Source organism: Rana temporaria, chromosome 10, assembly GCF_905171775.1.
Source record: "Rana temporaria chromosome 10, aRanTem1.1, whole genome shotgun sequence".
Lineage (NCBI taxonomy): Eukaryota > Metazoa > Chordata > Amphibia > Anura > Ranidae > Rana > Rana temporaria.
The window spans coordinates 32,948,983-32,974,797 of NC_053498.1; the positions used below are offsets into that span (position 1 = coordinate 32,948,983).

Below are 25,815 nucleotides of genomic sequence, written 5' to 3' on the forward strand. Positions count from 1 at the left end.
CCTCACTCATTACTTTCTGCTCTCCAGCTACATTGGTCTGGGCCCGGGGAGGGGGCAGGCTCAGAGAGGTCATACTGTTGGGTCCCATGGCTTAATGAGAATTGTAAAGCGGCTCAACAGACTACTTTTCCCGAGCATGCACCTTTCCTCTTCGGCCGCCAATCTCATCGGGACTCTAAGTGTAGGCACAGATTGGAGGGAGATTGGTCATGCAGCCCTGTCATCACTCGCCCCCAGCTTAAATCCACTCGCCAAATGCTAGCAGGCGAGTGGAAATTTTGAGGGCTGGGATCAGTATTCAAGCCGAGTCACATCTGGTTGGCTCTTCCTGAAATTCTAAGCCCCTTTAGCTGAGACCATGTGACCAAACTCTCAGTATTTAGGCACAAGGGACATTCCAGAAGTTAAGGATAGATAGGCATTGCATATAAGTATTGCATAGCTTTGCATCCTGCCAGCTTTAGGAACATTATCATATGTTGTTCTTTGTCTAATGCCTGTCTGAAAGATACTGTCTATAGAGTCAAATAGCTTAAGCTCAAATTTCCTCACAAGAGAATATGTTAAAGTGGTTGTAAAGGCATAGTGTTTTTGTCAAAATAATAAACATATTATGTACCTGCTCTGTGCAATAGTATTGCACAGGTGCTTTGTACATTAAAAGCATTGGCTAGTAGGCCAAACTGGACTATAATGAAATCCACTATCAAGTAATGTAACATGGGCATCTCGTGGCTCTGGGCTGATGAAGCCACATGTTGCGAAACACACCAAAGCCGGAGCTTTTGAATGCCCATCTTACATTGCTTGACTGTGGATTTCATTATAGTCCACTTTTCACCTCCTGAATTTGCACCTAGGAATAATAATGCAAATCTCGTATTTACTATTTTTTTGTTTGCCTTTCTTGGAGAAATTACTACTGTTGTATATTCTGAACCAAATGAAGATCTTCCAAATGGTGTTGGCTTCTTGTAGTCAAACAAATCTTCTCGACAAAGCCACACATGTTGCGACCTGTCGAAGTATTTACTAGAAGCTAAAATGTTCAAAAGAGACCCCTACTGTATTTGTAAAATGTTGTTGTTTTATATTGTTGGTAAATAAAATGTAATGATTTTATCCTTAAAAAAAAAAATTCTAGTCTGTAAATGGTACCTTTAAAATCCCGCAGTGTACGTTTTTTTAAAAACTGTGTTTCATGCAGCTCGTATCTGCTGATTTATCAGATTTTAACATACAGAATTCTTGCCTATGTGACACATACTCCCTCTAATGCTCCAATAAATGTCTGTTAAAGGGTCACTAAAGGATTTTTTTTTTAGCTTAATAGCTTCCTTTACCTTACTGCAGTCCTGGTTTCATGTCCTCATTGTTCGTTTTTGCTCTGATGTTGCTGTAATTCTTCTCTGTTCTGGACACTTCCTGGTTGTCAGTTTCCTGATGACCACAGTACTGGGAGATTCTAGTTTAATTTTCCAAACCATCACTGCTTTATGGCTCTGTACATGCACAGAGGCAGGATAACATGCAAAAACGAAACTAGAGGTACATTATATGATTGATTTTTAATCAATTTTAAAAGGAATCCGTCAACTATTATGTCTCTATACCCTGTAAACAGTCATTTCAGCAAAAAAAAAAATTCCTTTACAACTCCTTTAATGGCTAGGAGAGAGGGCTATGTTTGAACAATTGGAAAAAAGCATTTTTTTTTGTTTAAATTTCTCCGCCATTCAGATGAAGATTTGGCACCTAGAGATTTTACCATGACAGTGTTGTGACAGTCAACTAATATCGTTTTCTCAGGGCCAATACCGATTTTTCAGCTACCTTTTAAGGCTGAAGTCAGGTGCCAATATTCTGTAGATTTAAAGTTTTTTTATTTTTACACTGTCCTTTTAAAATAAATCAAAATTGTATCACTTTTGTTGCTGTCACAAGGAATGTAAACATCTCTTGTCACAGTAATAGGCCGTGACAGGTACTCTTTATGGAGGGATCTGTGGTCTATAAGACCCCAAACCCCTCCACTGCACTTTAAAAGTATTCAAAACTCCAAGATTGGCATTTTTGAATACTTTTTAAACTGGCGCCTTTGGGATGAGAGTAATCCGTTAGTCATGTCATGTCATCGCTTCCAGGTTACTAGATCCGAGATGCGAATAAAGCAATCGGCTTTGGTCGCGTCACTGGGCAGCTGACGGATGTGCTCGCTGCTCGCTCGGGCCTCCTAATGGGACGGGAGACCCGAGCTGAGTGGCGGGAGGGGGTGTGGATATCCCCTCCCGCTACTTGTGATAATGGCCAAGCGGCTGCTGAGCCACATGGGTTGTTATTACAAGTAAGCTGACCGTCCGCTCTAAAGAATGGTACCGGGGTGATGCCTGCTGCTGCTGCAGGCAACACTCCGTTACAACCACTTGAAACAATATCAGTAAGTTTGTTACTGATACAGATTCTTCAAAAAAAGTGAATATCGTCCGCCGATAATCGGTCGACCCCCCTAGAGATTATCCCTTTACGTCAGTTTGAATGAAAAAATTTAATGCATTACTGAAGTGTGCCTTTAAGGTCCAGTTTGTATATGCTAAACAATGGTGAATTAATATGGAAAATGATTGTTCTTGATTTGGAAAATCAAAATTGCACTTCATTAAGTCTGGTAGTGTCAGTGGCATGGTGGAGTTCATGTAAGCAGTGCAATCAATATTGCTTTCTCGGCTGACACGGACATGTCTCATTGTATTGCTGACTCCGTGAACAATGTCAGGCTGTTTGCTTCCCAAGGTCATCAGCTGACAGGTGTTTTTTTTTGCTGCTTCCTCCACAGATGAACTTTACCTCCCACCCATGCGAAAAATCGATGGCATTCTAAATGAACACAAGAAGAAAGTCTTGAAGAAGTTTTCACTGAGTTCATCTGTTCAGGTAAGACCTCTACTTGCCCTATACATCTCATTCAAAAACATGTTACTTGGTTTAACCCAGTAATAAACACACCAATCAAAAATGAAAGAACTCATGTAAGCACCGTTAGTAACCCAAAAATCCTTTCTAAATAGATGAGTTTCTATAGCGAGTGCTCCCTTTAAAGGGGAACCAAACTTTGGATTCCGTGCCAAAAAAGCAGGCAGAAGGCAATGAACTAATCACTAGTATTGCTTGTGGTCTTCCTGCCGATGATCATTTTTTCCATTAGTGACTTATCGCCGATCATCAGGCCAAAATTGGATGAAAGAGATCAGATAGTTTTAATTTTTGTTTAAAAACAAAAATACATATTAAAACAGCCAAAGCATTTCGGTTGTAACACACTCCCTCTTCATCATGGATGCAACAAAAAGCAGAAAAACAGGCATGTCTGTCTTTGGTCTGGGCCTCATTTCTGTCCTACGGTTTGAGCTACTGTTTGGTGCCCATCGAGTAAAGCCTTGCTGTGTTGGAGCCGCCTTGCCAGAGCAATTGAGATTGTTTGAAGTTTCCTTCATCTAACTACACTTGAAAGTCTGAAACTTCCCATTGATTATGTTCTTCTGAAATTTTGGATGAGGACTGGGTTAGTATACTACAAGAACTGAAGAGAGTATGCCGAGTATTACGTCCCCTAGCTTGGCTCGGCTATTTTTTTTCTACATAGGGTCTATACACCACCAGAATTTTTACATAAAATAGGGTTAATGCCGCGTACACACGATAATTTTTCGGTTTGTAAAAGAATTAAGTTTTTCAGGCTCTAGAAAAAACGTTTTTTTCAACTTGATCATTAAAACGGCCTTTCCTACAGACGATCGTGAAGAAAAAAAATGCTCTAGCAAAGCGCGGCGATGTACAACACGTGCGACGGCACTATAAAGGGGAAGTTCCATTCAGGTGGCACCACCCTTTGAGCTGCTTTAGCTGATTTTGTGTTAGTAAAAGAAGATTCGCGCTTTTCAGTCTGTTACAGCGTGATGAATGTGCTTACTCCATTACGAACGGTAGTTTTACCAGAAGGAGCGCTCCCGTCTCATAACTTGCTTCTGAGCATGCGCGGATTTTTCACGTCGTTAAAGCCCACACACAACCATTTTTTACAACCCGAAATACGACAACGTTAAAAAGGTGAAAAAAATAGAGCATGTTCGAATTTTCTTTGGGCCGTTTTTCAGACCCTGAAAAATGCTCTGAAGCCCACACTCGATCATTTTTAATGACATAAAAAAAAAATGTCATTTTTTTTACAACACGAAAAATGAGTGTGTGTACGCGGCATAAGAGTGGATGCTAATTGTTCAAAATGTGGAGCCAACCAGTAATCCCATATACACCCGATTTGGAGATGCCCAAAGGGATAATGTTATTCTTTTTCAATAATCGATCAGATTTTCACTCTGATCATGCTTCTCATCCAGCAATATGGATGATGGACTGGTGTCTTAATACACAGGTACATAGTTGGTAAGGTTGAATAATGTGTTCTAGGATTTTTTGATTCCTCATTCTGGATACCCATACTTCCCTGGCTCCTTTTGAGAGCTTTATTCCCAGTTCTCCAGGATGACAGACTTTAAATGGGTATCAAATATCTCCCCTACATTAGAGACCTGGAGGATAGAGCTAGACAGATTTATTTAATTTGAAAAGATAAACTACACCTCTAGGGCAAGTCCCAGTAAACAGCAATTGATAAAGGATAGATGGCTAGATTTTAGATTTCCTTTAACACCTCTTATTGACTGATCGTTGCTATACTACTGGAGTAAAATGCTTACATATGATGTCTACACAGGGCCGATCCGCCCTATAGGCTCACTATGCAAGCCGCTTAGGGCCCCCCAAACCTGCGGAGGGCCCCCCAAATTACTAGAGGCCCCGCCTGATGAGAAGTAATTTTCGGCCCCTTACCCCGCTTCTCAACTATCTGGCTGCATGGGAGAAGAGGTATGAAGTCAGCACCCCCGCTTCTCACTTTAATGTAAGATGTCATTTCCGACAGCAGAACACCCCCCATCACTGTCGGCAGCACCCCCCCCCCCCCCCCCGCGCTTCTCAACGTTAACGTGTCATGTCATTTTGCTTAGGGCCCCAGGGAGGTCAGGATCGGCACTGTGTCTACATATGAACAGGCTTTATGTATGTCTTTGTGAATTATTATCTCTCTTGGATTTTCTCTTTTTTTACCATATATATCCATTAATTATGTATGCTTGGTTCATTTCCATATGGTCTTGGATACTGTGATCTAAAAATTAGTTCTTTTCACTCTTTTTGTCAAAACTGTAAAACAATGAACTTTTTTGATTTAACAAAAATATATAACGGAGCATATTTTTCAGGAGGTATTTAACAGTGGGGTTCAATTACTAAAACTAGAGAGAGTGCAATATTTGGTGCAGTTGTGCATGGTAGCCAATCAGCTTCTAATGTCGACTTGTTCAGTTAACCACTCAAGGACCAGGCCTTTTGCTGACACTTGTTGCCTACAAGTTAAATTCATTGTTTTTTGCTAGCAAATTGCTTATAACTCCCAAACATTTTATAAATAATTGTTTTAAGCAGAGACCACAGAGAATAAAATGGTGGTCGTTGCAATATTTTATGTCACACTATATTTGCGCAGCGGTCTTTTAAACGCATTATTAACCACTTAAGGACCGCCTAACGCCGATATACGTCTGCAGAATGGCACGGCTGGGCACAGGCACGTACAGGTACGTTGCCCTTTAAGTGTCCAACCGCCGACGCGCCTTCGCGACCCGGTCCGAAGGTCCGTGACCACGCCCGCGGGCCCCGGTGTCCCGCGATCAGGTCAAAGGAGCTGAAGAACGGGGAAAGGTAAGTGTAAACACACCTTCCCCGTTCTTCTCTGTGGCAGTGTCACTGATCGTCTGTTCCCTGTTATAGGGAACGACGATCAGTGACGTCACATGTCCAGCCACGCCCCCCTACAGTAAGAATCACTCCCTTAGGGCACACTTAACCCCTTAGGGCCCCCTAGTGGTTAACCCCTTCACTGCCATTGTCATTTTCACAGTAATCGGTGCATTTTTATAGCACTTTTCGCTGTGAAAATGACAATGGTCCCAAAAATTTGTTAAAAGTGTACGACGTGTCTGCCATAATGTCGCAGTCACGGAAAAAAAACGCTGATCGCCGCCATTACTATAAAAATGCCATAAAACTATCCCCTATTTTGTAAACGCTATAACTTTTGCGCAAACCAATTAATAAACGCTTATTGAGATTTTTTTTTACAAAAATAAGTAGAAGAATACGTATCGGCCTAAACTGAGGAAAACATTTTTTTTATATATATATTTTTTGGGGGATATTTATTACAGCAAAAAGTAAAAAATATAGATTTTTTTTCAAAATTGTTGCTCTATTTTTGTTTAGAGCGCAAAAAATAAAAAATGCAGAGGTGATCAAATACCACCAAAAGAAAGCTCTGTTTGTGGGGGAAAAAAAAGAAAACCCAATTTTGTTTGGGAGCCACGTCGCACGACAATTGTCGGTTAAAGCGACGCAGTTGCGAATCGCAAAAAGTTTGAGTCCTGCTGTCTATGTCCATGGACGCAGCAGCAGGACTTGGGAGCATGTCCGCATGAGTGCCCCCATGGAAATTCACTCTCCATGGGGGCACTTGATGAGGAGGAGCCAAGAGCGCCACCAGGGAACATGATAAAAGGAGGATCAGTGCCAATTTTTTTTAATTTTTAACAAGAAAACTATCCTTTTACAATCACTTTAAGCCGGAAGTGATGCTGGCTTTGTTTTTGTCTCCGGCCAGTTGGCGGATGTGCTGGCTGGTCGCTTGAGTCTCCTGATAGGATGGGAGAGCCCAGGCAGAGTGGTGGCGGGATAACAATCGAGCGGGTACAGGCATCACCCTGGTACAACCACTTGAAGCAAAATGACATACAGGTACATGATTTTGCGGTAAGTGGTTAACCTTTGACAAGAAAAAGCCTGGAAGCTGATTAGCTTCTATGCAGAACTGTCCTAGATATTGCACTTTGGGTTTTCGTAAATCAACCCCTAAAGTGTACATTTTCAGGGTAGTGTTTAGGCAACAAACATTTCTAGATGTCCCCTATGACATGGCTTGTCTTTACACTTCCTAAAGTCATTGATGGCTGTGAACAAAGCTCATTTACACTGGGTCAGTATTATCAGTGACAAAATTTTTACCTTTTTAATAGCGGGAATGGGCATATTGATCACAGAAGCAGATTAACATTTTTGAAAACCACAACTCTTTTTACTTTGGGAACATGTAGTCATTTTTTGTGCCCGTTTACACTACTGCGACTTGGGATCCGACTTGTGTCGTCCCAAGTCGCACCACATGAGAAATTACATTAAAGTGAATGAGAGCCGTCTTAATGCACACTACTGAAGTCGCTCCGACTTCAAAAAAGGTTCCTGTACTACTTCAAGGCGACTTGTACCCATTGGTTTCAATGGAAGTTGCCTCCAAAGTCAGATCAGTGTCTTAACTGAAGCAGTTAAAATAGTTTTCTCGGGCAAACCCCTCCCTTCCACAGAGCTGATTATTGTTTGATTGGCCACTGGCAAAGTTGCCTGTCCTGGAGACCCCTCAAAGTTGCCTCGCAAAATCGTGTCGACTTTCATGTCGCTGTAGTGTGAACCGACACTCGGTGTCCACGTATTTTGTAAACCGATACAATTTGAATTTCTTGACCTCCTCGGATGATCAGGTGTGGACAAAAAAACTTGGCTGTACTTTACTAATGACATGGGTTCCTCCAGCGCAGAAAAAACCCACAGCAGGCAGACATCTGTGAGCTTCACCTAAAGTAAAGCTTACGCTGTTGTCTTGGAATGTCAGGACTGTTTTTGCTCGTCAACTATGAATCACAGCCTTGACTGTGGTTATACTGAGGCTTGTTATGGCTGTCATGTCTTCCTCACTTGGCATAGTGGAAGCTATTTTGTCTGTTAAATTTGTCTACAGATTTTATATGTTGTCTTTGGTTTTTAGCCTAACTCCAGGCAAGTACCTACAGGGAATGGTTCAACCTTGCAAAGCATTTGTAATTGTGCACAGCCTGGTTTGTGATTCAGACTTTTCTGGCTGGACAGCACAGTCAGATGTTCAGATGCCATTGCGGCATCAATATATCTTGGTCAAGAAAGAATGTTGGATCAGAACTACCCACCCCCCAGGGTTGCTGATTGGACAGTGAAGCAGCAGAAGATGAATGAGATCATCCTTCAGCTGTCTCCTCCTGTCAGTATGTTTACTGTCAGCACATGTGCACTTTACAGGGGATACAGGAAGCTGATATCAAGATATATATCAGAACTTATACCAGTTGAGTACATCATAATTTCTTTTTTTATTCCTAATTTTTTCACACAACCATCAGCACATATATAGAGCGTGACAATTTCCAGTTGTTAAGTTATCAGTTTTTGAGAGAAGATCAACAGGTTTGAACATACATTATCAGGTTACCACTTGAGTAAGACTCTGTATAAATGATTAACTGTAATATAAAAAAATATTGTATTTGTCATAGTGGGAAATGAGGGAAACTTTCCCAGTCAAATCTGGTTTAAATTTCAGCAGAAAAACAAAAGGTATGTATGGGTTATGTACACCCTGAACTATCATGACGGATAGTTTTGGGGGGGGGGGATAATTAATAGCCGAGCAGTCTGAATGACTAGTGAAGGGGCAAGGTTGGAGGGGGAAAAAAATGTGCTGCCTCTCAAGATGTTCCCAGGACAGATAGGTAGGCAATGCTCTCAGCATATGTAGAGAACACTTAAAGATGCTCATTCATATTTCAGTTGCTCTTATATGACTCTTGAGTTGGATGGCTGGAAACAGTAGGTAGGTATCTGTGGATATCAATGGTTTTTAAATGGATACATAACTGCATTTATTGGATTTCTTTTTCTGAGTACTATATTTTCATTCTTACTTTTTCATTACTTGTAGGAGGCGCTTCACACATTTCCACAGCTAATTACTGAATCTGGGGCATCTACTGTGAGGATGAAACCTGGCGGAGAGCCTTACAATCGGAAAACACTCAACAAGCTAAAAAAGAATGTAGCCAAACCACAGGTAGGGAGAAATATGGACAGCTCTGGTGATTGTGGGAAAGTACTCTTATTTCATGCCATGCATCCATCCATTTCAGTTTTCCTAATAAGTTATTGGCATGGCAGACGTATTCGGCCGATCAAACCAAAGACATGGCCCCTCCAGACCAGTTAAGAAATAGTCCCACCAACATTTTTAAAGTTTGTCCCGGAGTTGGACATTCCTGGTGCATGTTTCAGAATGGTCCCCTAGCCACTTTAAAGCCTCGTACACACAATCGAATTTCCATCGGACAAAGCTGTGGAATTTTGTGCGAAGGACGTTGGCAAAGAATTGTTGGCCAAACATACACGAACGTAGTGACACACTAGATGTGTTTTTTCAGCTCTTTAGCGCCACCCCTTGGGAAACTTCTGCTAATGTTGTCTTATGGTTAGTATTGGTTCGGAGCATGCGTGTTTGTACTTTGGATTTTTTTTTTACGGTCTTGTGTACACTCATTTGGATAATCCAACCTCACACATTTGTTGTCGGAAAGTTTTAAAACATGCTATCCCACATTTGTTGTCGGAAAATCCGACAACAATTGTCCGATGGAGCATACAAACGATCGGATTATCCGGCAACAACCTGTCATCACACAATTCCTGTTGGAAAGTCCTATCGTGTGTACGAGGCATAACTTGCCAGATATAATTCCAAGAAGCCAGCGACTCTAATCCCAGCATGGAAATGGCTGTAAGAGAGAGAATAGCACATTTTTCAAGATTACTTCTACTGCTGCGTACACACGACCGTTATTCATGTCATGGAAAAAAAACTAAGTTTTCCTCTCAAGCCTGCCCTGCATACACACGATCGTGAATAAAAATGCTTTAGCCAAGCGCAGTGACGTACAACACGTACGAAGGCACTATAAAGGGGAAGTTCCATTCAAATGGCACCACCCTTTGGGCTGCTTATGCCAATTTCCCCGTCTCATTACTTGCTTCTGAGCATGCACGTTTTTTTCCCCCTCGTTAAAGCGTACACACAACCATTTTTTTTTTCACGAAGAGAAAAACGACGTGAAAAACAACGAGAAAAAATAGAGCAGGTTCTACATTTTTAATGGCCATTTTTCTCGTCGAGAAAAATGCCCTGGAGCCTACACGACCAATTAAAAAAATTTTAATTTTTCTTGTCATGAAAAACGGTCGTGTATACGCGGCATTAGCTGTAAGAAATGGTAGTCTGCTACCGATTTGAGACCCCTGTACCAATCAAAAATTGGACCAAAAAAGTTCTGTTTCATCTTTACTTATTTACCCCTCCATCGCTTTAATGGTTTTTGGTTCTGTTTTTCCTCTAGGAATTCAAGGTGGATGCTGAGAAGTCACTTTATTACTCCTTGTACCATTCCTTGCATCACTACAAGTATCACACCTTCCTACGTTGCAAGCAAGAGGTAAGTAGGTGATTCGTCTTTGAACCCACCCAGCTTACATGACTCTGATACTTAAAAAAAATTTAAGAAATTATTTTATTAACGGAAAATAAACTTTGGGGGGGGGGGGTATTTAATTTTCATTTCATACCAAAAGTCACTAATACTTGGAATTTTGATATTTTAGTGTGTTAAAATGGTATTGCATAAAAAGACCAAGTGCACTTCTTAAACATGACACCTATTAAAGTAAATGTACACCCTAAGTAAGTGACATTTAGTTTGCATTGTGTCCAGTTGTTTTCCCTTTTTTGCATCTTTGTTCAGATGATCTCTTGCAACCCAATTGCAGCCACTTCCTGTCTACAAGCATGTGCTTCAGCTACTGCTGCTTGGCATTTGCAGGTTTCCTGATGGTGACAGTGGAACATGCCTGTGCATTATGTGTCCTCAAGGCCACTTTTGGTCTCCACTGGTAGAGTGTATGACATTTGTCATGCTTTTTTTCTCTACAGAATGCTATACATAAGAAGTAATAACTCAATAAAAATAAAGTAAAATCGATAAAATACTGATTATTAACAAAAAACATGAAAGTATATAGTAAAAATGTTATGGTAACAAATTAACCACTTAAGGAGCGGCTCACGTACATATATGTCATCAACCGAGATATCCATCTTTAACGTGGCCGGTCCTGTAAACGATAACGGTGGTCTCCGCGGCGGATTCATTCAAAGATTAATTCATTTCAGCTAGTAAAAAAAAAATTTAACCACTTGCTTGCTGGGCACTTATACCCTCTTCCTGCCCAGGCCAATTTTCAGCACTAACATTTTTTGACAATTGATCGGTCATGCAATGTTGTAACCATATGAAATGTTATTTTTTTTTCACACAAATAGAGCTTTTTTTTGGTAGTATTTAATCACCACTTGGTCTTTTATGTTTTGCTAAACAAACAAAAAAAGACAGAAAATGTTGAAATAAAAACAAAATCATTTTTCATATTTTGTGATAACATTTTTGCAAACAGGTCATTTTTCATGCGAGTGCTAAGGGGGCCAATGTCCCTCTAACAGAAAGAAGCCACGGCTTATAGCGTGTAATGAAAAAAAAACACGATAACCGGCATCTGTTTATTTCCGCGATCAGCTGTCATTGGCTGACAAATGATCACATGGTAAAGAGCCTGCTGTGATTGGCCCTTTACCCGATCTATGATCAGCCAAATCTCACTGGCGCAGCGATCACAAAGCGCGCGGGAGGCACGCGAACAGGACGTCCATGTATGCCCTTATGGCAAATTTGAGCCCACGCTGTACCCGTTTTATGGGCAGCAAGTGGTTAATATTATGTGAGGAGGTCCAAACCTGTATACATATTTGTTTTTTTTATAACTTTTACCTTTCTGTGATTTCAAGTTTATATTTATTTTCTATTGCAGACCAGTTATATTCATCTTATGGATTTTTTTTATATCCAAATAGCTTTATAGGTCATATATATATATATATATATATATATATATATATATATATATATATATATATATGTGTGTGTGTGTGTGTGTGTGTGTGTGTGTGTGTGTATATATATAGATATAGATATATATAATGTGTGTGTGTGTGTAGATATATGTGTGTGTGTGTGTGTATGTATATATATATATGTATATATATATATATATATATATATATATATATATATATATATATATAAATATATATAAATATAAAATGTGTGTGTGTATATATATATATATATATATATATATATATAAAAAAATCTTGTATATGTTGTGCATATGTTTGGATTATGTGGATTATGTGTTGTTTTCAAATCTTGACTGTTGAGAATAAATACCGTATTTGCCGGCGTATAAGGCGACCAGGCGTATAAGACGACCCCCTAATTTTATGACTTTTTAAGATTTTTTTGCCTGTACTCACCATATAAGACAACCCCCATTCCAATGCTTCATATTTCTTTCTTCTGGAGCCATAATCTTCTTCATTCTTACTGGAGATGGAGCCAATCACGGTGAGCGATATATTCTATTAATGAATACAAAGCCTGCATGGATTGGCAGAGGCTGTAACATCAACAGCCCACGCCTCTCTGACTCTCAAAGCCAATCCGAGCAGGCTACTGTATGTAGGCACTCGGATTGGCAGAGGTTGTTACCCCAATCCGAGCAGGCTCTGTATTCATTTGAATACATTGCTCACCGGGATTGGCTTAGCGGTATATACTGTATGTAGCCGAAGCTACATTCAGTATTACCGCACATCCAGCAGGCATCCGAGCAGCTGACCCGGCGTATAAGACGACCCCTGCTTTTTGGCCAGTTTTTTTAAGTGTAAAAGGTAGTCTTATACGCCAGCAAATACAGTATTTTCATAAATTGCAGGCATCAGTGAGTGGGAGTTTATCTGATAACAATTGTCTTCCCTTTATACAGACCAACGCAATAGAAGAGCAGAATGATGATTTGGGGCAAGAAGAGGTTGTTCAGCAGTGCATGAGGAACCAGCCTTGGCTTGAAAAACTCCTCGACTCCTTCATTGACCTAATCACGCAAGCACAGAACAAGTGCGCGTGACTGGACACATGACTGCTATAAAAGTTGACAAACAGAAACCTGTTAAGGGGGAATCAAATCACAAAATCAAAAACAAGTGACTCTAGTAACGAGAGAGAGAGACATGCCATGCAGAGGAGGAAATGCATTCTGTCCTGGACTTAACTTCTGTTGCCAAGGCAACGAGCTATAAAGGGGAATGGATGAAGTAAGTTCTGCAGGCCTCAACTTGACTTTAGGCCTTGGTCTTCAGAACAGCGACACCTGTTTGAATTAAGGTGGTTCTCTCTTTCTCTAGACTTCTGTCTTCTTCTTTTGTTCTTTGTCCTTCTTTAGCTGGAGGAGGATTTGCTAACTGTGCATCGTTTTAATTTTAATATTTTTTTTTTAATCATTTGCTCCTTGTGCCGTCCCCATCATACTGTACAGAGGATTTCTGGCTCTGTCTTCTGTTCAGATCTGCTTCCAGTGACTGACATATTCTGACAGGAGCAAGCAGCCCCAACATTCTGTCCCTTGTTATTTATTGGGAAGCATGCGTGTATGTGTTGTGCGTGTGAAAGAGCCAGATTCCCTGTTGTTTGGGGTGGCGGGCATTTCGATTTTGGATTAACAAATCTTTTTCTGTAAAGGTAACTCGCCACAAAAAAAAAAAAACGAAATGGTCACAAAGAGATCCTCACTGTTCACTGCCAATTTTAGATTGGTCATGCACAAAATGATTTAAACCTTACTTCACAACCCTATAGTTTTTTTTCCTTTTTTAAAAATGTTTTTAATGTATTTTAACCTGGCTGCTAGCATCATTTAATTTTATTATAAAGTTACATTTTTTGTCACCCCACAAATTTTTATTTTTTTTTGGACAGAAAGTTATGAGTAAGGATGCCTGTGAGGAAAACATGCGTGTTTTGCTTGACCTAAATACTTGACAGCCATTGGCAGTGCACACAGAAAGAATAGAATTTGTGCAGTTTTACATTTCAGGAATTATGAACAGGGTAGTAAAAAATAAAATAAAATGCTCTACAGCTATTCTCTCCAAAGATGTTCATTAAATTGGAAAAATCGACAAAATGGTACCATATCTGTGTTCTGTTGTATTAGACGTCTGGGGATTCATTTTATCTAGGGTGAAGAGCTAAAGCTTTGTAGCCCCTTGCCAACAGAGTAATAAAGCTTTGTTAATCCAATATCAAGAGACATGTTCCTTATTTTATTCCCTATTTTGAGTCATCTAATTGTACTTACATTCAGTATTTTTAATGTTGTGGGGTTAATTCGATATATATATATTCTGTTGCATCCCTTAACATAAAAATGGTGTTATCAACTTTTTATATTTTTTTTTTTTCTTTTAATCTGGGAAGAAGCTTTCTTTTGTGGCTTAATTCACCCTCTGTGCTACTGGAAGCCTGTAAAAAGTGTATTGTTCGAAACAAACAGTGTTTTGCTGTTGTCACGCACTGCAAAACATTTGCTAACAATTCCATTAGCATTGAGCTGAATAAGTAATTTTACCTCCTCTGTCACTTTGTAAAGTCCTCTCCAGTCATTTCAGCACTATAAAATATAGTAAAAAATTCAGATATTTTCTTTAACATTGTAGAATTTTAAAAGTGTGTGCATTTTTTTTAAGGTAGTTGCTGATGGCATGGAGATATACTGCTACTTTAATTTAGAGGAGTGGAAACAGATTTTTTTTTTTAAGTCATGGGTCTAACTTTTATTTAATCATTACTACATGGCAGTTGTGTCCCTTTTTTGTTTTTGGATGACAATTTAAAATCCTATTTTCCCAGTATGTTTGAGGGATGACATTATCGGGGAGATAAACCGTTTGCGTGTGTGGTATTTTTTTCTACATTTTTTTTCTTTCTTTTTTTTTCTAAATTTGCTGTAAATATTGTATAGGAGAAAAATCTATGTACAATATTGTATTTGACTATATCTAATTGATAATGATGATGTTGCCTAGATGTGAAGCGTTCAGTTTAACTGAACTCGGATTAGTATTTTGCTCAGAAAAAAATAAACTTAGAACAGAGAGAAAAACAGAAAAAAAATATGGGTATTCTTAAGCAACAACCTCTTCTATCCTTTTCACATTTACAATTTTTGTTTCACCGTTATTTTGTTTTAAGTTATATCATTGGGAAAATGCATTGGAAAATTTTGTTTGGGTGAAAAAAAAAAAAAAAAGTTCAAATTCTTAGTTTAAATACAGCTATGTCTTTTTAACTGTTGTCACCAAGGTAGTTTGTTTATGAAAACCTAATGTTGCCAGCATCCGAGTAAGGCTAAATTACTTTTGACAAACTATTTTTGTATTTGCTTTTTTTTTTAAAACTGGCTCTGTAATTGGTTCTTGAATTGTTGGGTTTCCTTTACAATACATAATGTAACATTCATTGAAGATACTGGTCCATTCATTAAGGGACCCATTTTTTTTTTTTTTTTTAACAAGGTGCTAATTAATCATGTCGGACTGCCTTAAAAAAGATCTAGGTGTGCAACACAAAAAGTTTAAATCTGCAATTTATTGACTGCAAAACAGAAAAAATGTATTTGTGTTTCTTCACCTAGAATATGGAATCTTTTTTTTTTTTTTTTTTTTTTTTTTTTATTAATTGACCCTTGTTAACCTTTTATATTTGCAAATGAAAGGAGGGGTACACATATGGTTCAGAGCTTCTAACGGATCATAAACTGTAAGTTAATATATTTTATTTCTTAAATAACTACCACTTTGTACTCAAACCTAAAATAATTTCTTCCACCAGTCAGAGGGGAAGGGATGTGTGAGGCACTGGGTCTTTAGCTATTTTAGTCCGGTAAGACAGGGCTTGCTTCATGGAGCATGCTGGCTCTGGCTAGGCAACTCTCATACACCAGGGGACCCTGGGAGACATCTAGAAGTTTAGAACTTTAACAGGAGCACCATACCAACAATAGTGGAGTCCACAATACTAGATATTACATTCAAGGCATTTTGGAGTTTGAAACAATCCACCTTTATCAGGGCTTAGAATGTTGTGTGCAAAAAAATTGCAGGACTCTAAGTTTAGTTGAGTCTAGAAGATAAGTATTCTGTTTTCTTACTGTTCTTTAACAGCCAGTACTGCAAAAAACACTTTGCATAATTGACTACCAAAGCACAGTAAAAAAAATCTGAAGTTCCTTGTGTCCTGCCAGGCTTTTGTTGGCAAGTGAAGTTCTAATCCCTGATAAAAGGGAACAGTTTCATCTCCTGAAATGAGTTGGCTGTAAAATCTTCCCTCATCCTAATTATTATTAACAAATTATTTTAGACTCTACAATTATTATGGTGGTGTTCCTATTGCTTGTTTTGGGCTCAATGACCGTAAAAAAATGAAATTGGAATTTTAGGAAATGCTGCACCAAAGCCTAGTACACGTGGGCCAAATGCCAGGTGGCATTGGCTGGTTCAATAGAAACCGGCTGACATTCACGTGTGTGGCAGCCAGTCCAACAGAAGCCAGTCCTTCAGCCAGCTTATGTCTAAGAGTGATGCCCGAAAAAGGTTTGCCGACCGTCTTCCGATCAGCGTTCTCAGCCAATGGCTGAGAGCACTGCTTGGAGTGTTCCGGGGGGGGGGGGGTGGATGGATCCCACTGTCAGAACACAATAGCACAGCAGGGGAGATTGCTGTACCAACATCGGATTGTTAATACAGCGGCTCCGACCTGAGTTTTTCAGGTTTTTTGGTTTGTACCCAAAAAAAATTGTAGTGTACAAGGCTTAACCGTGAAGTTTCCGGCATGAAGCAGTTTTTGAACTCTTTTGTACTTGATCAAAACGCAGTCTTACAAATAACAAATTGGCATTTCAATGTTTTTTTAAAAGGAATTGTTAAAGAATTAGAAGACAAATTGTTAAAGAATCCATTCAAGGGTTTTGTTGCTGTTTTTTAATGAAATATAAGTAATAGCCAATGTTTTAGACAGTCAATGGCTTTAATACGGTTGCCATTATATTTTTGATTATTGTCCTGTTTTTAAAAAGTTGATAATGTAGAGTCAACAATACAAATGTATTTATTTGCGCAAATGGTTTGTAACTCGTGGCTTTGTTTTGTGCCAGAATGTTTTACTGGGACAGATATTGGATCTGTCTTCCTAAAATTGTGATGTGGTGGCATGAGCATAGGAAATTCATATATATATTTTTTTTTTAATCCCTTTTTTGAGTTCAGTAAAAAAAACAAGACATTTTAGATACGTTTGCCTTGTATACAGGTAGGTTTCAACAATATTGAAGGAATTGGCAGGATCACAAGTATTGAAACCTTTTGTCTTAATAATAGTATGGCAGAAAGTTGGCTTCAGCTTTAACAAATTTTCCATCCAAAAAATCTCCATCAAGTACTTAAAACAATATCATGTATGGCATTTTCAAAATTCTGAATGTCAGATTTCCACAAAGGGGGTTTATGAAACCAGCATGTCCCTGGCCCTTTAGCGGACTCGATATAGGTATATATTGAATATGTGCTACTGAGAGACAAACCAGGAATTATAGCTCACAACAGAGCCTTGGCTGCTACAGTAGACCCAAAATGGTCACGGGCAACAGCAAGGCATTAAACTGTTCACATACCCACAACCAAAGGAAAAAATAGTGAGTCTTGCTGTAAGATTTCTCCGATCTTTCAAGTTTTATTAACATGATCTTTTGAAAAGTCCACATTTTTGTAGCCTGCTCAGTACTCTTTGCCTACAGAGTTGGTATGACATGCCAAGTTTTTTTTAATGCAGTTCTTGCAATAACTAGAAGTAAGAGCTTCTCTGTGTACAAAAGTTTTTTTTTTTTGTTTTGTTTTTGTAGTATTCATTTATATATGTGCAGTTTATTTTATCATTATTTCACAGTAAGTATATTTTGTTTAGCTTGTAGAATAATTTGTAGGTATGATTTCCCCCTCCCCCTCCCTTCTAGGTCTTGTCATTCAAATAAGGTGACAATCTACTGCAGTATATAGTTTAGTGGCACTTTTGAGCAGGATTGGGCAACCCAAGGCCTCAGCAGCCATAAAGTAAATGCCCTGCAAGTTTCTGGCTATAGTCCACTCCGGGACAATTTTCGGTGCTGTTTTAGACTGGTAATTGGGTTGGTTATAGCTACTTTAGAGTAAGGTTTGCAGGTTTTTTTTTAATACATAGCTACCTTGAATGTATATATATTTTAGCAAAGTATTGATTTGACTACCCTAGTTCTCCTTTTAATACTCTTGGTTTTTGTTGTATATAATAATTTTGGGCTTATTAATATTGATTGAGCAGTATTTTGGAGATCTCTAGACCTTTGTACTCAATGAGGGGGGGGGGGTGGCTTTATTTAGTGCTATTCTGACTGTAGAAATGCTGCTTATGGTGTCCATTTACCCTGTTGGCAAAATCACTGTAGTGTATGTGGACACTTAACAGTTTAGTATATTGCAATACAAAAGGGATAAGATACCTCATGTCTTTCGGGAATTCAATTTTTTTTAAGAATACATATATATTTCGAATCTCTTAGTTTTTTTTTATTTCTATCAGTGCTCCTGTTGGGTAGATTTCCTCTCACTTCTTGCATGGATGACTACCGAGTCTGGAAAAGGGAGTATGGGTAAATTTTCACAATAAGTGAACCACATTAAAAAATTAACAGGTTCTACTCCTTCCACTCTCTGATAATATAAGGGCCCAATGCACCACAATGGATGCATTCCTCCGAAGAGATTTTTCCACACTTCCTGTCCTAGTGATACTACAGGAAGGGAGGGGGAGTTCTCTGTAATGGGGGTGCAGATGCTAACAAACTTTGTCTGTAGCTCCATTTTAAAGAGGAATTTCAGCTTAAATGCTACAAAAAAAGACATGCATTAAACTTTGTAATCCTTCTATCAAGCAAGTAAAGATTTAGAAGGTAATTTAAACAGTAGAGACTGCTCTGTTGTAGCATGCAATCATAAACTCCGGTGGTTAGTTTGAGCTTTTCTTTAACCAGCCAGCAGGAAAACATTAAAATGCAAGGTTTCTGGGTTATACTAAGTGATGGCATGAAATCCCATACACTGTGCAGGTTGGTACATCTATTTTTTATTATCAAAGGATTTAAGAAGATCAAATAACAGGAAAGGAGAATACTGCTTTAAAATAAGTATTTCTTGACAGACAGATAGGGACTACTATAGCTAACCTCCCTATGAAAATGCTAGCTACCTGGCTGTTCTGACTCGCTGGCTTTAGTACTTTGAGTCAATGACACGGAGCACGTATGCAGATCATAAAAGTCCTTAGTAAATAGGAGGTCACTGATGACGGCCTACCTGTTGCCTCCTGCAAGGTTTCCTTTACATCGTATGGGTTTGGCCTGTAAAAGTAGTCCGGTTCCAGTAGCCATATAAGCAGCTTGTGATCCCTTCAGGATGCAATAACCTGCTAGAAATGGATGCTTTTCTATTCCTGTGTAGGTGAACCTTTTGGCAATCTAGTTCATTCTACTAGTCCTATCTACTAGTTTTTTGAATTTGTTGATGTAGATTACTGCATAACCCGATCCTTTTTAATAAATAAGCCTATAAACTGGTCAATAGTGACAATAGGCTAAATCATGAGTGGACAAATTTATATGGAATTCAGGAGTCAGTCTGTCCAATCCAGGGGCAAGCATTATTTTTTTCCAGGAGTCAGTTCCATTGACAACTAGAGAAAACCTCAAGGAGCCTGCATGGTTTTGGGATGTTGTCTATTGACCACTATATTGGATTGCTCTTTTGGTGACTACACACTTGTTTTCTTTTCTTTTTTATATATGATCGAAACTGCTGGGTAGCTTTTAAAGTGCACATAATAACCATAACCTGTACAAGGTGCCATTTTGTGGTCAAGTCTGGATAACTTTTATAGGCAGCACTTAAATACAGAATAGATGACCATTGGTGATAGGCTAAAGCAGGATCCCCACCATGTATCTGGTTTCTGCTAGCAGTGTAGACACTCGGGAATCCATGCAAGTCCTGTTTTCTCCATTGCTGAACTTTTTTGGGGAGTGACGTCATAGGAGAATTTTGTCTCATGCTGCCATAGAGCACGGGTAAGACTTTAAGTCTCACTATGGCTAATAGTATTGACAGTGCTGTGTAATGGAAATGATACCCATCAGTTCACCAGTAACTTCCCTAAGACAATAAGATTAGGTCTCCATGAATAAAAGGGGATTTCTGGCCCCTGAGTGCCAGCCAGTTTAAAAAATCTGACAATATGCACTCGAATTGAACGCTTTTTCTTTTTTATTATGCTGTCCTATCCCAATGGTTTCCCTGGCAGCTTCTGTGCCCGTTGAGACCTAGCCTATGGCTTGGCCTAAGACCCCAGGTGTGAAGCTCTCTGTTGTCCACCAATTAGACCAATTGTCCTTATTTTTTCCTATTTGGATTGACGAGTCATCGGGGGGGGGGGGGGGTAATAGGTAATATAAGCAGGGCTTAAAGCCAAGACAGGTGTTGGGGAGAAATGAGCACGTATGTTTGAAAATTGCATCGATTTTAAAAAGTTGAGTGGTATGCTGCTGAATTAATGCCTTGTATGTTCAAAATGGCTGCTATGTATGACATGAGCACACGTGTACTTTAGCCCGTCATCTTCAATGTCTTTCACTTCCTTCTAAAAATAGTGACACCAGTTTTTATTTTCGCAATGGTATAAATAATGATAATCCACTGCAGCCAATCAAAGTGTAATTGTACTCTGGATAGTAAAACATGAATGTCAGTTGCTTTGGTACCGTTTACTGTTCTTAGCAAATTTCTCTTTTCCTTTATCAAATAAAACAGCACAACCCATGTCATCATTTGGAGAGAATACTGTATGGTATGAATTGAGAAGATGAAATCTATTTAGACTTTAGTTCCTACGTTAAAAATTGACTGGTTGATATTAAAAATTTTAAACCATTAAGGAAATTATAGCATTATCATGAATGATTTCTGTCGATAAGTTGTTTTATCTGCTTTACTTGCCTTTCTTTGCATTTGAATCATCTGTTAATTTCATTTACATTTTCGTTTACAAAAAAATTACCCATTCTTAGATTTTCTCAACTTTATTTTTAAAAGACTTCCAAAATGTATCACAGGACCATGAAGAATACGTAGCAAATAAGTGTAAAGGAAGAAGGTAGGGTGGGTAGCCTTAGAGTATTTTGTATCTATCTGGTTTACAGCAAAACTAAAGTCGCTATACTTACCCCCTCTCTAACAGTCCAAAGTTTCCTGCTGGCCCCCTGATCAGCGTCGGCATCTTTTCCCCGGTTTCCAGTCTTCGGACACCTTCAGTGGCCGACGCAAGATAATGTAACTTGCAAATGTGCAAGAGTCTATTATCCGGGCACACAGGGACTGTGCTGATGCTGTAAGCTGAGCAGCGCATGCGCAGCTTAGTTTACTTGCCGCAGAAGACTGCAAGCAGACAGGTAGGTGTGTTTTATTTCAGAAGAGACATTGCATGTCTATTGGTTGAACTAGATGGACGTGTGTCTTTTTTTTCAACCTAACAAACTATGTAACCTGCCTGCTTTAAGGCCTAGACTAGCTGTGTGTTCCCTCCTGTTTGCCTTTTACCTTTGACAAACCAACAATAGGCAATTAAAGAGTTTGCTAAAGGCATAGTCCACCTTTGGGACCATGCTTCAAGTTGCACCCATGTGGGTACATTTATTACTATTTGCAAAAGGTGGACTTGAAAAACATTCAACTGCCATTCGGCAATTTAGATCATCAGTTTGAGTCATGCAAACTTTTTTTGCAATCCAACCCTTCATAGTGACCATATAAAGAAGGGATGGAGGTTAGCAGTAAAGCACTCACCTCCCTCTTTTGCAACATATATAACACATATATAACTCTGTACACTGGTGCCTGATGGGTTGCAGCATAATTCAACTATTTATAGTGTATGGGTGACTTTTATTAAAACAAATGCAGGTATTGCCCATAACAACCACAGTTCAAGTGCCATTAATCCTTAGTATGCGAAAAAAAGAAAAAGGCAAAAATATAAAGGATCGCTAGGGGCAAAATGACTGTTTGGTTATGCACTGTTTTCTTAAAGAAAATCCAAGGCTCCCATTGCTATGTCTCATTCTGAAAATGCTAGTCTCCTGGCTGTCACGTTGCTCCCTTGGATAAAAAATATGTCTGTCTTACCTGGAACAAGCATGCCAATAGTAATTGATTTCTTGATTTAAAAGTTGATTTATTTTTTAACATAAAAGTAACATGTCCCCCCAGCTAGTTCCTTCTTTAGACCTATGGTGTGGTCAGACAAGCTCACTGGCTCAACATTGGTCTGAAGAAGCAACAGTTAGTCAGGAAACAATATAATATATTCATGTTCAATAAAGTTTTATTAAACTCAAGGTGATTGTAGGTGTATTAGTGCACTTGCAACAAAAAACAATTGAGTACTGTCCATGATACCTTTTTTACAAGTTTCACATTCAAATTTCCAGGACAAGCATTTAGGGTGTACTCCCCTCTTCTAAGGTCCAAGCAGTACTGCTTGGACCTTAAAAGAAGGGGTACAACCCAAAAACTTTTATCAAAAATCAATGTCCTTTCTTGGACTGACTCAAAAATATTCCAATTGCACACCTTCCCGGAGAGCGGCCAATGAGAATAGAGGGTGCTGAAGTGATTATCAGCTGGGAACTGGAAAAGCGATCATGTAGATATATTCGCCAGCACACCGAGGATCATTTAGAAAAACGTCCAAAAAATTTAATGCATAGAAACGATCACAAAAAAAGCAAAGTTTCGATATCACACAGGACCTCTTCGTCAGGCAAGTGATGACGAAGAGGTCCTGTGTGACTTCGAAACGTTGCTTTTTTTGTGATCATTTCTATGCATTACATTTTTTGGACGTTTTTCTAAATGATCCTCGGTGTGCTGGCGAATATATCTACACTTTCTTGGACTGAGTCTGCTTCATCTCGGGGCTTTTGATTATCCCTCCTCTCACAATTTCAAAGTTCCTTGGGAAATACGGGCTTTGGACCTTCCCAGAGCATTGAGAGGCACCTCCTAAGATCTGCGTGGAGACTGGTGATTCACTTGTGGGGAATACTTCTAAGGTTGTGCACACAACATGTGATAATCTGCACCAGATGTTTATTTTTCAGCAAATTTCCACACCATTTTAGGCTTTCCTGCCTGCTCTTTTTTGTCTCACTTATGCCTAGTACACCCGATCAGAAAGTTGGACAGGAAATACAGATTTCAAATAAATTTGTATGATAATCTCACCGTTGGTACACAGTTTTCGAGAGCTGATCACGACCGCTCATCCAAACTTATTTGAAGGAGCAAAATAAAAAAATCTTTTTTGTACGAAACAAAAACAATTTTCGTTTAATCAGTACAGTGTTCGTCAGAAAAAAATCCAAAAAGCAAGACCATGCATCCTCGGCAATAAATAATACAATGCATTACATCACTTCCAAAGTTTCATTTTTTCGTATGAGAATTTTTATAAATTTAGTAACCTTCATTTTCAATACGAGTCTAGCATGCACAAAAAAAAAAAAGGAACGATCGTTCATCTCATATTCTCATCGTGTGTACGAGGCTTTACTCATCCTGCAAGTGCAACATTTTCCAGAAGCATACAACTAAAGGTGCCCTTTGTGTTCTTGATTTTAAAAATACTTCATACTTGTTCCTGGTTAGTGACTCAAACCTTACTAGCCCAAGGTGTTCATAGTACTAGCCAGACAACTAGCATCTTCACAAGAGGATTGGCAATGGTAGTCCCAATGGAAATTTTAACAGTTGCCTCTTGTACTGTATGAGCAAGTCTTTGTGATGTCTAACCAGGGCTCAAGTCCTGCGGGAATGCGTGGGAACGGAGTTCCTGCACTTTTTTCACAGCAGGAACGCAGGAACCCTCTAAGCGGTGATGCCCAGCTCGAGTGACTGTCAGGGGCAGCCGAACCTTAGTAATCCTTTATGTTACTGGCCGCTTCCTGTATATGGATTCATCAGGTAGTGTGCAGTTAATCCGTCACTTCCTCGATGCCGCAATGTCTCCTGGGAACAATGACAAAAGCTCCCAGGAGACATTGCGGGATCGAGGAAGTGACGGAATACCTGCACACTACCCGATGAATCCATATACAGGAAGCGGCCAGTAACATAAAGGATTACTAAGGTACAGTGGATCGAGAAAAAAAAAAAGCAACACATACCGTTTAGTAATTATGCATATGAGCGTATCATTTTTCTTTTTTTTTGGTGGGGGAGTGGATCTTGGGTGGGAGTTCCCACACTTTTTTCCCCAGGACTTGACCCCTGTGTCTAACATTACAGAACTTTCCTGGGTGGTTACTAAAGGGCCATGAAAGAGAACTCTGACTTCTATAGGCAACACAAGCGCCGTATCTAGTACAGCCTTTGACAGAGTGTGGTAATCCAATATAGGACTATTAACTAGATTACTAAACAAGCAAATATGATTGGTGGTTTGGGGTTTCTACATTTTACTTTTTTTTTAGGAAAGGAAAGCTGGAATCAGTCAGCATTGGGCACCATTCTTCTTTTTCGGTCACATCGTGATTTTTGCTCGTTGCTCAGCCAAGGCCGTTCGTGACCTCATGTTCTTCCATAGCCACAGATCATTTTAAGACCCTGACACAGATTTGTAACAACAAAATTATAGCAACGCGATTTCATAATCTAGAAAGCTAAAGGATAAAAGCTGACAGATTGCTTTGACCTGTAACAGTGCTGCTCCCATTCTGATAAAATAGCTCTCTAATGAACTTTTCCATTTCTGTTAATAGTCTTCGTTTTTATGTGCAGCAATTTCAAAGAGCCACTGTGCCCAAATTACATTTTATTTACTACTGGTTCGTGTAAGGTGTGTTTTAACCTTTAATGATAAATATATAAAAAGTTTCAGGAGCTTAACAGTACAGAGGATATTTATAACCAAGATGGCACGGGGGAAGAGGGTGATATTTTTCAATAGACTGTTCTTTGTAAGTTGCCAATGTCCCTATCTCTGTATAAATTTGATCCCCTGCTTCATCTTGAGCATCTGATAAATTCCTGAAATTTCTTCATATTCATCCATGAGTGATTTTATGTAGACCAGATTGCATGTATTATATTTTTTTAAAGTGTCCCTTTTAAATACGGCAACTGACATCTTTTTCTCAGTTGGCGTCAACTTGGCAAAGGTTTGGTGTGCCTTTGTTTTTGGGTGTTGATTGTAATTGAATGGGTGGCATTAGCCAAAATATGGACCCCCATTAATGGAGTGGGGGGGAAACTACACCTCCCAGCTTAAAGCCAGTTTTGAGACCTGTAGTTCCTCAGCCGCTGGAGGCATTTTTCTGCTGGGCTCTAATCTATTAGTTGCAATAATCATATGAATGACATTTGTATCATAGTGTAAAGTAAAATTACCACCACTTCAAGACAGTGCTGGGAGATTATGACCATACGGTGACAACATTGTATCTGAAACATTTTGGTTTTAATAAGCAAACTGACTTTGTAAGTAGAAAAATATGGGTGTATAAATTATTTAAGTGAAATAAAAAAAATAAAAAAAAAAAATAGCCAAATTTCCATGGAATAATTATTACCCCTACTGTAGGGGTGTGTTTTATTTTGAATTCATTAGCTTGGTTTAAAAAAAAAAAACGAAAAAAAAAAATTGTAGAGGAAATAAT

General features: G+C 39.0%; 1 protein-coding gene across 1 annotated transcript in view; it reads left to right on the forward strand.

Annotated features, from left to right (window-relative positions):
* Positions 1-21,035, forward strand: part of PRR12 (proline rich 12) — a 158,704-nt gene extending 137,669 nt beyond the window's left edge. The window contains exons 11-14 of the mRNA XM_040327499.1: positions 2,834-2,931; positions 8,954-9,082; positions 10,413-10,508; positions 12,952-21,035. Of these exons, the coding sequence (XP_040183433.1) occupies positions 2,834-2,931; positions 8,954-9,082; positions 10,413-10,508; positions 12,952-13,092 (464 nt within the window). The 3' untranslated portion in view covers positions 13,093-21,035. The remainder of the gene's footprint in view (positions 1-2,833; positions 2,932-8,953; positions 9,083-10,412; positions 10,509-12,951) is intronic.
* The last annotated feature ends 4,780 nt before the right edge of the window (positions 21,036-25,815 follow it).